The 14561-nt window shown below is 39.8% G+C and overlaps 2 protein-coding genes across 2 annotated transcripts; one reads left to right on the forward strand and one right to left on the reverse strand.

Annotated features, from left to right (window-relative positions):
• The first annotated feature begins 25 nt into the window (after positions 1 to 25).
• On the forward strand, positions 26 to 3761 carry yy1a (YY1 transcription factor a). The gene is made up of 5 exons (XM_017694410.2): positions 26 to 645; positions 1832 to 1994; positions 2115 to 2175; positions 2530 to 2688; positions 2978 to 3761. Exons 1-5 carry the CDS (start codon positions 135 to 137, stop codon positions 3158 to 3160), a joined length of 1077 nt encoding a protein of 358 aa, XP_017549899.2. The 5' UTR covers positions 26 to 134; the 3' UTR covers positions 3161 to 3761.
• A 1080-nt stretch (positions 3762 to 4841) lies between these two features.
• tpp1 (tripeptidyl peptidase I) lies at positions 4842 to 14041 on the reverse strand. The gene is made up of 13 exons (XM_017694411.2): positions 13927 to 14041; positions 13631 to 13696; positions 13259 to 13398; positions 13022 to 13172; positions 12016 to 12137; positions 11600 to 11775; positions 10445 to 10643; positions 9603 to 9791; positions 9347 to 9419; positions 8833 to 8953; positions 7543 to 7701; positions 7261 to 7386; positions 4842 to 6436 (listed from the first exon to the last, which is right to left on the reverse strand). Exons 1-13 carry the CDS (start codon positions 13929 to 13931, stop codon positions 6296 to 6298), a joined length of 1668 nt encoding a protein of 555 aa, XP_017549900.1. The 5' UTR covers positions 13932 to 14041; the 3' UTR covers positions 4842 to 6295.
• Positions 14042 to 14561: the final 520 nt, after the last annotated feature.

A 14561-nucleotide genomic window follows, 5' to 3' on the forward strand; every position in this document is an offset into this window, starting at 1 on the left:
GCGAGATTACTAGTAAGCAGCAGCAGCAGCGCTGCCTGTGTTGTTTAGCGGAGGGGGAGGCGCCGGAGACTGGAAGTGGCTTCATCGACTCTTCAAGCCGGAGTTGGAACAGTTTTGCACGAAAACAATCCAGTATGGCGTCTGGCGAAACACTGTACATAGAAACCGACGGCTCGGAAATGCCGGCCGAGATCGTCGAACTGCACGAAATCGAAGTGGAGACCATCGAGACGACGGTGGTCGGTGGAGACGACGACGAGCACCAGCCCATGATCGCTCTGCAGCCGCTGGTCACAGACGACCCGAACCATCTCCACCACCAGGAGGTAATTCTAGTGCAGACCCGAGAGGAGGTGGTGGGCTGCGACGACTCGGAGCTTCACGCCAACGACGGTTTCGAGGACCAGATCCTCATCCCCGTCCCGGTCCCGGCCGCGGAGGAGGAGTACATCGAGCAGACGCTGGTGACCGTGGCCGGCGGTGGGAAGAACACGGGTCGCCTGAAGAAAGGAGGCGGGAGCGGGAAGAAAGTGGTCAAAAAGAGCTTTCTGGGCGCCGCGGACACCAGCGGGCGGAAATGGGAGCAGAAGCAAGTGCAAATAAAAACGCTGGAAGGGGAGTTTTCGGTTACTATGTGGGCTTCGGGTGAGTTTTAAATGTCCGAAGTTCCTCTGCTCTTGGTTGTAGCTCACGTTAGTTGGCATTGTTCTCGGTTGAAAAGAAGGGCCTCGGTTGAGGCCCTGTGCTGCACTGCACAAGGCGCAGGCGGGCCTGTTAGAGCGGTCGTTCGTTGCGCCAGGTAAAACACTTTTGCACATCTTATCGGTGGAAAATGTTTTTTGTTTTGATGGGAAGCCATGTTTTAAGTGTTGATGGGCGCCGCCATGTTCCTCTGGACCATTATGGCCGCCCGAAAAATGGCGTTTGTGTAGCCGGGGAAAGATGGCGGCGGGTTGGGCTGAAGCTGCGGGCTGCAGCGCGAACAGGCCGCGGTGGCGCAGTCCGCTCGGGGAGGAAGGGGAGGGACCGCCGCACGGAGACGGGCAGACCGAGAGAAGGAGAGAGGGGAGCCTCTGTGGGCGAGGGCACGACGTTAAACCGGACTCCTTATTTTTAACTCTCTTCGGCTTCTCTCCTGAGTTTTGTTTGCTTGTTTGTGTTTGTTCATCGATTTACCGACATGAGCTTCGTCTCTTCGACCCGTTATAGCTGCGATCGCTCTTAGCCAGTTAGCCTAGATTGCTAATGGAGCCAGATGGGACGTTGTCGTCAGGGATACTTGACAGCGATAATTTGCATTAGCTGGTGTCCATTAGCTAATTTTGGTCATTGCGAACACATTCTACATTTGTTCGTGTATTCGATGTTTGTTGTTTCTTATTCTTGGAGATTTTGTCACCTGGGTTGTGGACTGGGTTGCACGTCGGCCTTGTTTACTCGCTCAAGCGGAGCCGCTATTTACTGCAGCGTATTTAAACGGAACGTCTCCCGTTCTGTCGCGACTGCGTTGACGTTGCCTTCGAGTAACACACATCGAAGAGAAGATTTGCTAAGGCTGAAGTTAATTGCAGTTAGTACTGCATCATGATAATTTAAACCAGTTTAATTCACAAGTACTGAAGTTAGCATTGCAAGGGACAACGTGCGTTACATTGGCCTGTTTTCTGACAGTGGATGTAACTACTAATAAAAGAGGGCTCGTCACTTGATCTTTGAATTTGTTCAGACTTTGGACCCAGGCTAGACAGTCGATATATCAGTCTGCAGCATGCTACCGATTGCTTGTTGTCCTGTTTGTCTTCTCTGACACTGCCTCTTGGCCTTGTTATAGATGATAAAAAGGACATTGATCATGAGACTGTGGTGGAGGAGCAGATCATTGGGGAAAACTCCCCTCCAGACTACTCGGAGTACATGACAGGCAAGAAGCTTCCACCTGGTGGAATCCCTGGCATTGACCTGTCAGACCCCAAACAGCTGGCAGAGTTTGCTCGGTAATGTGCTGTTACATTTTTAGTCTGTGTTATTCAGTGTAAGCAACATTAGTCCAGTGTATTGACTTATGGTAAAAGTGTGTAGTGTAATGTTTCTAACATTGTGTGTTACTGTAACAGGATGAAACCACGAAAAATGAAGGAAGATGACTCTCCAAGGACAATAGCATGCCCACACAAAGTGAGTATATAATTAATCATGAAAAGTACATTTAAGAGCATTTTTTATTAGCCAAGTTGATCACAGATTTTTTTTTTGTGTGGAAGCAGATGTCGGGTTATTCCTCTGTTTGAGTCCTTTATATTATTTTAGTTAATTTCCTTTTTTGTTGTCTGTCTATTGATTAGTTTATTGGTGTGTAGTTTTTGTCTGAGAACAAAATTGCAGTGTTGAGCAGATCTGACGTGATTTCATAGCAAATGTGAAATTGAGAAGTAAAATATTGGTGTAGTAAACCTTTTAGTGGAGAAACTGCATTTGGTGTCAAGCTATTTAATTCAGACTTCCTTTAAAGAATTGCATTTCATCTTTCAGGGTTGTACAAAAATGTTCCGAGACAACTCTGCGATGAGGAAGCACTTGCACACCCATGGACCACGTGTTCATGTTTGTGCAGAGTGCGGGAAGGCGTTTGTTGAAAGCTCCAAGCTTAAAAGACACCAGTTGGTTCATACTGGTGAAAAGCCTTTCCAGGTGGGTGTTTTGGTTTTTTTCAGTGTCATTTATGTTTTGTTTTGTTCTTAACAAGTAAGTAAATGTAACTTAGAACAGTGGTTCTCTGTTCCTGTAGTCAGGCCACCTACACCATACACGTGATCATGATTTGTCACAGCCTATTGGTTGGTGTGTTGAAATGCAGGAAGTGCTAAAGTGGATTGTGTGGATTCCCTAGAACTGGTATTGAGAAGTATTGTTTTAGGAGACTGTAAACTCCAGTACTTCTGTTCTAACTTCTGCATTTCCTCCTCTTTCTTTTCTTTAGTGTACATTTGAGGGATGCGGCAAGCGCTTCTCACTGGACTTCAACTTGCGCACACATGTGCGTATTCACACTGGAGATAGACCCTATGTTTGTCCGTTTGACGGCTGTAATAAGAAATTTGCTCAGTCAACCAACCTGAAGTCTCACATTTTGACACACGCTAAGGCTAAAAACAACCAGTGAGTGGACTAGATGGAGGAACATTTCAAAAAAGGACCCTGGACTGCACCACCCAATGCTTTAAAACACCCTTTGTGTGTTGTTTGTAGAGGATTTTTTTTGTAAGAGAGAGTATCTACTGATGTTTTATCAAAGTAAGTATTTGAATGATGAACTGACGCCCAACTAGCCCTTATGACACTTGGTACAAACTGGACTTAAATGTGTTGCTTCCAGAAAATGTCTTCTTTTGAGGATGTGCATTTCTGGACCTTCATCCACAGACAAGATGTTAATTCTCCAGAGCCCAAAGAATCTAATTTTTCATCTGTGTATCTGTTATATGTCCACAAAAAGAAATAATTGCTTTTTTAGTTGTCTACTAAGTGTGCATATTGTACACTTTTTAGACATTACCTTTGTCTTGAAATGTTTTTCCCTGAAATTTGATATGTGAATGCTCTTCTTCAAGGAGAAGGAGATACTATTGCATCTTTTCCAGTTGTGAGAGGTATCCTCCACAGGTATCTCATTTTGTATAACTGTTCTGTACAAATATTTTGAAATCATGTAGATAATAGAGATGTTAGATTTGTGTTTAACCTATTAAACCAATTTTATCCAATTTCGAGTTGCACCACAGTGTGCACAAAGCTATATATTTTTTGTTTTTTCCCCTACCTTTTGTTACACACCATCATACAACTTAGTATTACCCCCTTTCTCTGAAGATCTTGTATGGAAAAGTATGAATCTGCTGTGTTAATATCAAACTTTTTATAAATGTGTATATAATATAGGTACTCGTTTGCACCGATAAGTGATCATACATATTAATGTAAAACTTGTAGTTTTATAAGTATAAGCTTGATTCAAGAGTTGTAGATAACACAATCCTCCCTGTACACTGACAGTGCATAATTTGAAATTGCATTCACAAACATTACCATTGATCATGGTTATTAAATTGACACCCATCAAGATGATAGTTAATGAGTGACTCACCAAAAGTGTGTATGTATATGTAAATAAAAAAGGTACACACACACACTATATATATGTATATATATATATATATATATATACACACACACGCACACACACGTATATACATATCGCTGCTGTTGGAACAAAACCTTTTATCTTCATTTTTGTTCTTCAGTTTTTGACATAATTTGAAAGTACCCATGGTCCTATACATTGTGTCAATTTCAGAAGAAAATGCAGAACTGACCCAGAGAAAAGTAAAGTATGTTACATTAAATTCTCTGAGGTTCTCACTTTGGAGATATGACATTTTGATCTGACAACAGCGAGACAATTACACACATTATATAGCCCCTTCACTAGTTTGCTCTATATGGACTTTGATATATAAAAAAATAAGTTTAGACTACCAGATCATCCGGTTTACACAATACATAATCAGCATTACTGAGCAGCAGAGGTGCATCTCATCCTGATTGGACCAGGCAAAATGCAGAACACACTGACTTGAACAAAAGAATCAAAACTTTCAAGACTGTCTTGCCAGTTTCCACAATCAGAAACAACAGTGCTTTTAAGAAAAATGCTTAACTACTCTAAATTAGGGAAACTCGTCACAGCAGAAGATGACAAAGTCCATCATGGATTTACTTGAATATGAATATGACCATGACTTGTAAAGTTGGCCATAACATAAAAATGCAAAGTTAGATAAAGGTATTCAGAAATACATTTTATTTTTTTAAAACTTTGCAAGATTACATATTCATTTCCATCCCCTGAGAAAAGTCAAAATAAACTTTTTTTTGTAGGATATCACTTATTCTACACTACTCGTACTGAAAATGCTTTATTAGCACACCTGGGGCAACTTAAGGTAATTCAATGTTCATGTGGATTCATTTTGAGGAAAGAAATAATGGACTTAATAGAGCGTAGTACTCTAGGACAGTGTTTCCCAACTCTGGTCCTGAAGAACCCAACTGCACATTGTAATATTTTCCCTGCTCCCAATAAACCAGCTCATTAATATCCCCTTACTGACCTGAAGTGTGGGTTAGAGCAGGTAAAGCACTAACATGTGCGGGACAGGGGGTTCTCCCAGACCAAGGTTGGGCTTCCCTGCTCTAGGCCAATAACTGGAGAGTTGCACATTCCATAATCTAACTTTCAAAATGAAAAGATAAAATGACCCAATTCACTTGTATCTGCATGTAAACGTCTTCAAAGCAGCCTTTTCCCTACATAAGAACAGTCAAATAACACAAGATCACGAACAACAGATCATGATTCTGATCCTTTTCAGGCATAAACCACAAGCAAAAAAGGACACAATGGCCTTGATTTTCAATTAACATGAATGCATTTAGCTTGTAGTTCTCCAGGTATACAAATGACCGGTTTCAGTTTTACCATCTCTGTGGAGAAGTGATCCAAATACTTTATTTATTTAAAAAAAAGTCATTGCACAGTAATTAGGCAGCACTGCATTCTTGTGCAGGCATTTCAATTCCTTTTTTGGTGCATTTTTTTAACAGCATGTTGACTAAAGGCATACATATAATGAAACATCAGGTTATTTTAACTAGGTATATGCTGTGGTATGAAATCAAGATCAGAATATGATATTTCAGTGCATTACTGGTTTAGTGCAATATTCTTGTTAACTGAAGTCATGACATTAATCAAACAGCCTGAGATTTAATAACATCCAAACCCATGTCCATTGTTATATTTATGTAAAAGAGAAACAATATGAAGTTGATTCTTAAGCTCAACCATCCGTAAAGCAGCTGGTACAAAACCACATGTGTACCAAATGTCCTCAAAGCAGATCTATAAACACTAGTGCTTATAATGTATAAGTCTTGGCTTTTTATTACCAACTGTAACTTAAAAACAGACCTTTAAAAATCTACAAGATGGGCATAAAGTATGCATGGGTTTTTCCACCAATCAAGATTTCACCTTTTAAGGTGCATTTAATAACTAATAAAATGGCAATAAAATGTAGTCAATAATATGAAACCCAATTAAAACTAATTTCCCATATTGTCTAGCTGTAAAGCTTAAAGCATCTTTGTACTCAAATGTGACTGTAGTCTGAAATTTTCAAGGTAAAAGCACATCGGTGGTAAGAAATTCTAGGTTGTGTTCTAACTAGACTACCCTTTAGTCCTTTCCCAGAGCAGTGAGTAAATCAGGGTAATTGGGTGTTCCCCATCCAGTCACTGGATCCCATGCCGGAGCAGCACAGAACCCCTGACCCTCAACCTTGTCATCCAGACAACTCAGGTGGCACCCCTCTGTTACCTAAGAAGAAAACATACAAACAAAAAGGCGGTTAAAATGCACCCTGCTGTTTTAAATACAACCAAGCTGGTCTTAAAAAGTCTACCAGAGCTGTTTGGAGAAGCTTAAACAATGTCAATCAGAGGACATGAACTTCTCAGTAAGCTTGTCATGACCAAATTTTAGCTGACATTTTACTGCCATACAAATTACTGCGAATAACCATTACTGTGAACTGTCTTGTTTTTAAAGGGCCCATATTGCAGAAAACTATATTTTCCTCACTTTTTTTAAACAAAGAGGCAGAAACTGAACAAAACACTTAAAAGGAATGAGAGTGACAAAGTCACTGATAAAACAATGAAGCCCTTTGATTTCACAAGACTAATGTCTGCACTTTTCAGCCACATTTGAAGGATCCTATAAATCAGCACAGCCTTCAGTAAAGTAATGCTGAGAAATCCAACAAAGGATAAAAACTGGATCAGGGTTATTTTAGCCAAATAAATTGTGTCTAGATATCCCTAAATGAAATACTTCTGATAGTAAAAATAAGACATTTTTAGATGTCCATTTTAAGACATTATTATGATTAAATTTGAGTTTTTTACTTAAATGTTCCACAAGAATCCTGGTCATAGCAACAGCTGGGCTTCAGGCTGGAACTATGGAAGGTTTGAAGGGTCAAACTTTGAAAATGTGTTAAAGGCATAAAAATATAAAAAGAAATATCAGTGCCATCAATGATGTATCAAGTTAACACATCGTTAAAGCTTGAACTCCGACACCTCTTGCGCCTAGAGCCAGAAATATTTTCTACCATACATGCGGATTGAGTCTCTTACATCAAAAAGCCCAGTGCCTTGGAGTTTATACAGTCGAGGATTGAGGAAGCCAAGGGAAGGAAGACCTTTCACGAACCGCTGGTCATTGATGAGCGAGAGAATTCCCCCCACCACTGGAGTGGAAGCCTGGAGCAAACAGAGGCTTCAATTATTACCTTTCCTCTTCAGGCAGGTGTAGTTCATCATTAAAATGAACAAAAACTACAAAAATATAAGAGAACACTGCACTTTCCAAATCATCGCTCTCACACAGACAACTTTTTCCTATGCATTTTCACGTACTGAGGTTCCAGACACCCATGGGATGGGCACCAGGTTGGTGACCACCCAGTAATTGTCCGACAGTGCTGCCATGTCAGGGTAGGCTCTTCCGCTGGCATTGTAGTAGGACTCTGGAGGAAGCGACTGCTTGCCTTTCAAAAACGCCTTCACAGCACTAACCTTCAGACAACAAATACAAAACCGTTTGTTTCATGCGTGTTGCCATTATTTACTGTGTGTATGTTTTGTCTCACCTGATAATACAGCATATTCGCTGTAAGTAGTCTGTATTGATTTTTGAGGTTTGATCCAGTTTTATTGCCCCCCCAATCTAATCCGAGTATACTGTTGTTTCTGGAAATTGAATGACTATTTCATAATGTTTAAAATATGGTGTGTCTGTATATTTGAAAAGTTTTGGGGGTGTCTGTCCTACCAAAATAGTTGTACCATAGCATCATTCTTTTAGTTTTGATGCTGACTATTCCGGTTTAAAACCAGAAATGGCACCGGCACCAGTAAAGCAGAATATTTCTTGAGATACTTTCCTTTTTAATCTGTCACAAGTGAAAAATGCAGCAGAAGTGTATTCTGTATGTGTTTCTGGTGGAAGGTCTCTCACAGCAAGCAGAAGAAAAGACTCCATGTATAATAACTGCACCCTCATTTTTCATGTGTTCCATACTTTGATGAAAGGTGGCTCTAAACAATGGCAGTGCAGACAGTTTTCATTTTCCTTCTTCTAATAGTTTCACAATGGAGAAATTTACACCTCTTATCATTAACTTCTGAAAACATCCCTCACTGCTGCAGGTTGTGAATAATGTCAGTTAAAAACGTCACTACAAAAGGTGGAGTAAATAGAGTGCATAAAAGAAGCAAGGGACTGGAACCAAATTGGGTTTAATACAGCTGATATCCAATAGGTTAATACATGACAGGATCAGCTCCAATCTCCAGGCACTGAACTCTGGTACATCCCTATTTGCAACTGTACCTATACTGTATAAATATTCAAATCTCAGAATGTGAACTAAAATAAGACAAAAAACTGTCTCCAAGAATAAACAGATATGAAATCTTGGGCAGACACAAATAAATGACATCTGGTCATTACCTTTCTTCATGTACTGACATGTATTTATCTACCACAGGTATTTACTACTCAGTAAAAGAGAACTTCAGTAAAAGTACTTTTCCCTGCAGTAATCCCCACTGTTTTTTCTCCATTGTTTGTCATAATATCGCTGTAACTTTAACCTAATAACCTCATTTTGGTCTTTGATTGAGGGCATTTGTGAGGAGATTTACCTGATAATCTGGCATTGCAAATACATTACTGAAGCCACCACCACTGATGTAGTCTGTAACCTCATAGGTGACTTTGAAGGGGTTCTTGAAGGAAGTCCCACCCACTGTGGTCACGTATGGACTGTAAACATGGAGTTAGAGAAGATGAGCTGCATTTTAAATTATACTGAAGAATGACTCACTGTTCTTCAAACAAATGCATTAAACCTGAAGCCCTATTAGAACAGTTATAAAAATGTGTAATATTGCTGTACTACTACAAAAATGTGCATTGCTTTCGGTAACACTTCCCTATTTCAGTTCCCTAAAAGAATCAATGTCACTTATGCATGCGAATGAAATCTGCTCTACAAGCATTATAGGTAAAGCTTTTCCTCAGTGCTATAAAAACCTTTTTTTTGCGCAATCATGCATAACTGTACTCAGAGCAACTGATTTAACTGCCAAGCCCTCTTTGAGTTACCTAAGGCATGTTGACAAAAAAAAAACAAAGAAACTTATCAGTAATACGTACCTGGAAGCAGGAAAGCTTGGCCTGAACACATTTTGTTCTTTGGGCAAGTGCCTACAGCCAGCCCCACTGTCCCCTGCATTAGAATACACATGGAGAGTGGCATCCAACATGAGAACAAGTCTTAACAAAATGTGTTTTTCCCTAATGGACCACATACAGTACTCATGGGAATACTCTGTCAATTTTCAATGAATTTTCAAGAACACTGAAAATGCCACAGCCAATTAAAAGCCAAGAAAAGTGCTTAATGTATTACCGGACGCAAAAAGCATGGAGATGCCTCGGACACCAGCCTTCATGAACTCGTTGTTGATGCGATTCATGTAGCAGGTGGACAGGCTGTCCTCATCATCTCCATAGCTGATGGTGTGCACCCAGGGCACGGCTGACATGTTGCTGAGCAGCAGCATCCACTGTAGGAACGGCTCCTGTGACTCGTGACGACCTGGAAGAAGCTTATGATTTAAATTTTTCTTTTTTGCCATAGTAGATTGGGGGTATTATGCAAAGCAGGATCTCTTAGTTAGAGCCTGTTAACTCAAACTAAAACTTTGCACTGTTTAATAGGAGGAGATCTCTTTGCTTTACATCACTGGCCACCATGCTTAAAACAGGAGCACCACAACATCAATAATATAATGTAATATAGTATAATATAATAATACAATGGGCTGATTTTGTGGACACAAATTAAGCCTAGCCTTTGACTAGCCTGCACAGCTAATAGTGTTTCACAATTAAAAATGCAATTAGTCTAGGCTTAGGCTTAATCTTGGTCTGGGAAACCAAGAAATTGAAATGAAAAGAAACAAAATAAAATAAAACATTACCCTGTCAAATTAAACTACTTGGAAGTTCTAATGATGTCTGTAGTTCCTGCTCATACAAGAAATAGTATCAGGCCTCCTGGTCAGGAGTAAGTTGCAAGGAAGAGGCAGCTGATCTTTTCTTGGGACTGACCTACTAAGAATTGAGCCTGCTATGAAATAATCCACTTGAGATAGATTTGAAAAGCACATTAGGAAAAAGTTCAATTTGAAAAATAAATTAGGTGAGCTACCCTCTAATGCACAAAGCTACTTTAAAAGGGCTTCCTACCTGGGTTGGTAAAGACCCAGGTGGAGATGTTGGCTCCGGTACTCATGATATACTCCACATCCAAACTGGCTTCCAGTCCAGCTTTCCCTCCTCCTTGAGTCCCCACCACTCGCTCTACTTCAGTCAGATGCTTGAACTCTCTTGCAAATAAACTCATGAACTCCGCCAGGTCTGCTGGGTGGTAGAACTGCTCCAAAAACTGTCACGTTTATAGGGGAATGTTTACAGCAGGGTTTAGCACACAAGTTCTATGTGATCTTAAGCTGAATGAACAATCTTAACACAGCATACACTTTAACAGTCATAAAAGGGTACAAACATGCATCAGTGCACAGCAATATTTTGAAGGTGGTGAATCAAACTCATTGATTGATTTTTTCATTTTTTCCGAATTAAATCTAATAATACTAAAGTGTGCATTCTTTCTGGCCAAAGTAAAATGGCCAGTAATACATCTCTGGTTATTTTCAAGTGTAAATGTATGGTGTATTTTTTATTAGTTTAGTTCATTTTTGGCTGGCTCAATAATCAGTTATTTAAAAATAACTCGAACAAACCAAAATAAGTGAATTAATCTGATCTGTTCAAGAAATCCGATTTAATAATATATTGAAAAAATTCCCAGAGAATCATAATCTAATCAAAACACTGTGAGGCCAAATATTTCACACCTTTACTGACATCATGTCCGGTAGAAAAATGTTTCAAACATGTTTCAAAAATATTTTTCCTCTGTTAAAATCATCTGCACATCTGGAGCTAGTTTTTTTTTTTATCCAAACACATATTTGGTCAGTTTATTGCATTGTAATTTTATAAACTAAATAACTCGAGTCAGGTAAGAGCACACACACAATGCATGACTTCATATTATTAATTACTATTATTCATATAGTCATTCCTTTTCAATACACATGACTTATTATTTACTTATTTAGGAGCAAATATTATATATTAGTAATACTTTATAGGCTAGCCCACACAGTGCAAGGTTCAGGAAAAAACACAAATTATTCTAATAAAATAAAATATTAATTTAAAAAGCCAATTTTGCTGTAAAGAAATGAATTGTCCATACAAGTTCATGACTGGTGCATCCCTATTGGATACACTACACTGAGCGATAAAGCACTGATTTGATGCACAATTTAATACCTGTGCCACTGCCTGGCTGTTGTTAGCAGCTGTGCCAACATCTGCTGCGGTCAGGTTGTATCGAGCCCTGAGGGTTGCCGGGGTTACACCCAAGTGAAAACTCTTTAAGTGTCTAGCTCCTGTCCAGCCCTTACTGATTTCCTTTCCTCTAGGTGGAAAACGGAGCACACCACCCACTAAACAAAAAAAAACACAACAAACAAAAAAAACAAACTTTGAATTATTTAGCAAACGTCAAGGTAAGCAAGTCAAACTGAGCTCTACGTTACTTAGGCACTTGTTAATGACCCAACACACAGCCAACTTTTGTTTATTAAGCTATACATGTTTTCATGGAATGACCATTAAAACAATCCTCAGCTCAGACATCCACTCATATCTGAAGTCAGTAGCTGATCCAAACAATATTCACCCACCAAAATCCAGGTGTTGCGACACGTCATCATGAACGGAATACTGAGATGATGATCTCACGATGGTCTGACCATCCCTTCTGTAACGGTGAAATTCAGCACCAGAAAGCAACGTCTCTGCCACCCTGAGACACAGATCACATTCCTTACTTAACAGACCAAACAACAATAATTGGAACACAGATTTAATATTTACAATGAATTTAAACAATTTCTCTGGTGTTGGAACAGCAGTGATATATAGTGTGGCGCAAAAAAGACCAGCCTTAATTTATCATTTTCAAGAAAATACAAGATAGATCAGATATAAGGTAATCCATCTGCAGAAGTCAAAGAAGAATATGTGGAAAGGAAACAAAAAGTTTGTTTTAGAAGAAATGGGACTCCAAACAACCAGACATGACATAGACCACCAAAACGATCAGATTAACAGTACTAAAAGCTTAGCATCTTTTAGAGAGAGAAGAAAATCAAGTTAAATTATTACAAATTAATGATAACATGTGGCAAAACTCTGGTGTATGTTATAGGATGTGGCATAAATTAGCTGCAATAGCCAGAATTAGGGACAATAAATGTTATTAATCAGTGTTTACATAAACCAGGAGTGTTGAACTCCTTTCCCAAGGTCGGGGGCACAGTTTGATGACCCATGATTCCACTCACATAATTTCCAGATTTATCAGGTGTGTTTAGAGCTGGAAAATCACCTAACTGTGCTGGACACTGGCCCTCTAGGATTATAGTTTGCCACCCCAGGCTTAAATGAACAAGCTGCCCCAGACACACACACATTATGTTGCATTTCATGATAAGTGGATCAATACAAATGGTCCCATATATTGGAACACTTGTTCCAATAACTTCCATTCAAAGTTAAGAATGCTTCTTTTCCTTCTCCTGTAAAGTTATTCTGTAATATGTCGTTTCTGACTAAATACTGAGAGTTTGAGTATGTGCTTTTGACTTATTACTAAAGTGTCAGCAACATTCAATATAGAGAGCTTACTGTACAGTCATCGAACACTGGAGGAAGTCTCGAGTGAGGACTGTGTGACAGCGTGTGACCCCATGACTCTGCAGCCAAGTTTGCACCACTTTCTCGGTCAGCTGAGACGGCCGCACCAGGGAAGCTACTTCCTCCAAGGTTAGGAACTTCCCTAAGCGGGATGAGACAAGAAAGTGAGCATGACAGAGAGACTTTTCTCACTGACAGTATAGACTAGACAAGTCACTGATTCGGTACCATAGTGCTGTGAATCTGGGTCTGATACTAGCGCCAGCAGCTCCTGAAGCTTGTCCACATTCTGCTGCTTGAGTGCAAATGTGAGCTCCACCTCCTCCAGGGGACTGACCCGGCCCTCGTGGAGCCAGCCTTCTGGCACACTGACACACATAAGGACAGCCAATGACACTCAAAACAAACCAATGTGTTACAAATATATAATAATAAACAGCATATCACAAAAAATAATATATTAATATAACTATGTAATATAACACTATAAATATAACCAGGGAAGGATCAGGGATTTGCATCGTTACAGGTTACAGGTCTCATCTGGTCCTCAAAGTGTAATGAAAAATGAATGCAGAGGAATTAAAAAAGAAATCTTACGACACAACTTGATCGAGCTCTAGATGCTCTCCATGGACGAGACACACGCAAAGCAAGAAGATCACCCTGTAAAGGAAGATTTCACTTTCAGAGAGATTTCTTGCCGAGTCCTACTTTCACATTGGCAGTGTCCGGCTGCAGGACAGGCTGCAGGACAGGCTGCAGGTCGTTCAGTCTGTGAGCAGGACTGAGACTCAACAAACCGCTCAGGCCACAGATCTAACAAAGGGGTTTTAAGTCTAGCGATCAATTACAGAGATCAATTTGCTAAAACCAAAGGCCGCAGCGAAACTTACCGCATCGTCTCCGCTTCAGCGAACCTGCGGCGACTAACACAACAGCCGCAATGTGAAGAGACTCCGCCTCCTCTGAGCTGATCACGTGACAGTCACATAACAGTCAGCTGATCTCTGCCGGAGCGGAGGAGGAGCCAACACACACACACACACACACACACACACACACACACACACACACACACACAAATAAATAAAAAAAGATTATAAATATAAAAAAACTATGCACAATAAAAATAAAATTTTAATAAAAAAAATATGTAGAAAAAGAAAGAATAAATAAATAATAACAACTGCCTGCTGTATAAGTCTATATTTACATATATTACTCAATACAGTGCCTCAATAATTTCATAAAACAGATATTTTTTAGCTTTTATGTTCTGCCTAAAATCAGGAACCAATGTCATGACTCTGGATTTGTGTATATGATAGTCTAGTGACTACATTTCCTCACAAACATGACCAGCCATTCACATTCAGTTACTACCGAACCCCCGAAGGGACATGAGGGAAAATGACACGGCTTTTTCCGTAATGGGTAAAGAAAACATCTTCCTCTCTGCAAAATGAGTTGAGATTTTTTTCTCAAATCAATTATCCCAAGATAATTATTTCGAGATATGTAGACTTAG

The sequence above is a fragment of the Pygocentrus nattereri genome, chromosome 10 (genome assembly GCF_015220715.1).
Source record: "Pygocentrus nattereri isolate fPygNat1 chromosome 10, fPygNat1.pri, whole genome shotgun sequence".
Lineage (NCBI taxonomy): Eukaryota > Metazoa > Chordata > Actinopteri > Characiformes > Serrasalmidae > Pygocentrus > Pygocentrus nattereri.

Bases quoted from the DNA above. Each gene is read 5' to 3' on its own strand.
- tpp1 (XM_017694411.2), bottom strand. The intron at 13,399-13,630 runs GTAAGATTTCTT...TATGTGTGTCAG, and splicing joins GAGCTCGATCAAGTTGTGTC to TGTGCCAGAAGGCTGGCTCC. The intron at 9,420-9,602 runs GTAATACATTAA...ATTCTAATGCAG, and splicing joins CTCCATGCTTTTTGCGTCCG to GGGACAGTGGGGCTGGCTGT.
- yy1a (XM_017694410.2), top strand. From the start codon at position 135: ATGGCGTCTGGCGAAACACTGTACATAGAAACCGACGGCTCGGAAATG. The intron at 646-1,831 runs GTGAGTTTTAAA...GCCTTGTTATAG, and splicing joins GGTTACTATGTGGGCTTCGG to ATGATAAAAAGGACATTGAT. The intron at 2,176-2,529 runs GTGAGTATATAA...TTCATCTTTCAG, and splicing joins CAATAGCATGCCCACACAAA to GGTTGTACAAAAATGTTCCG.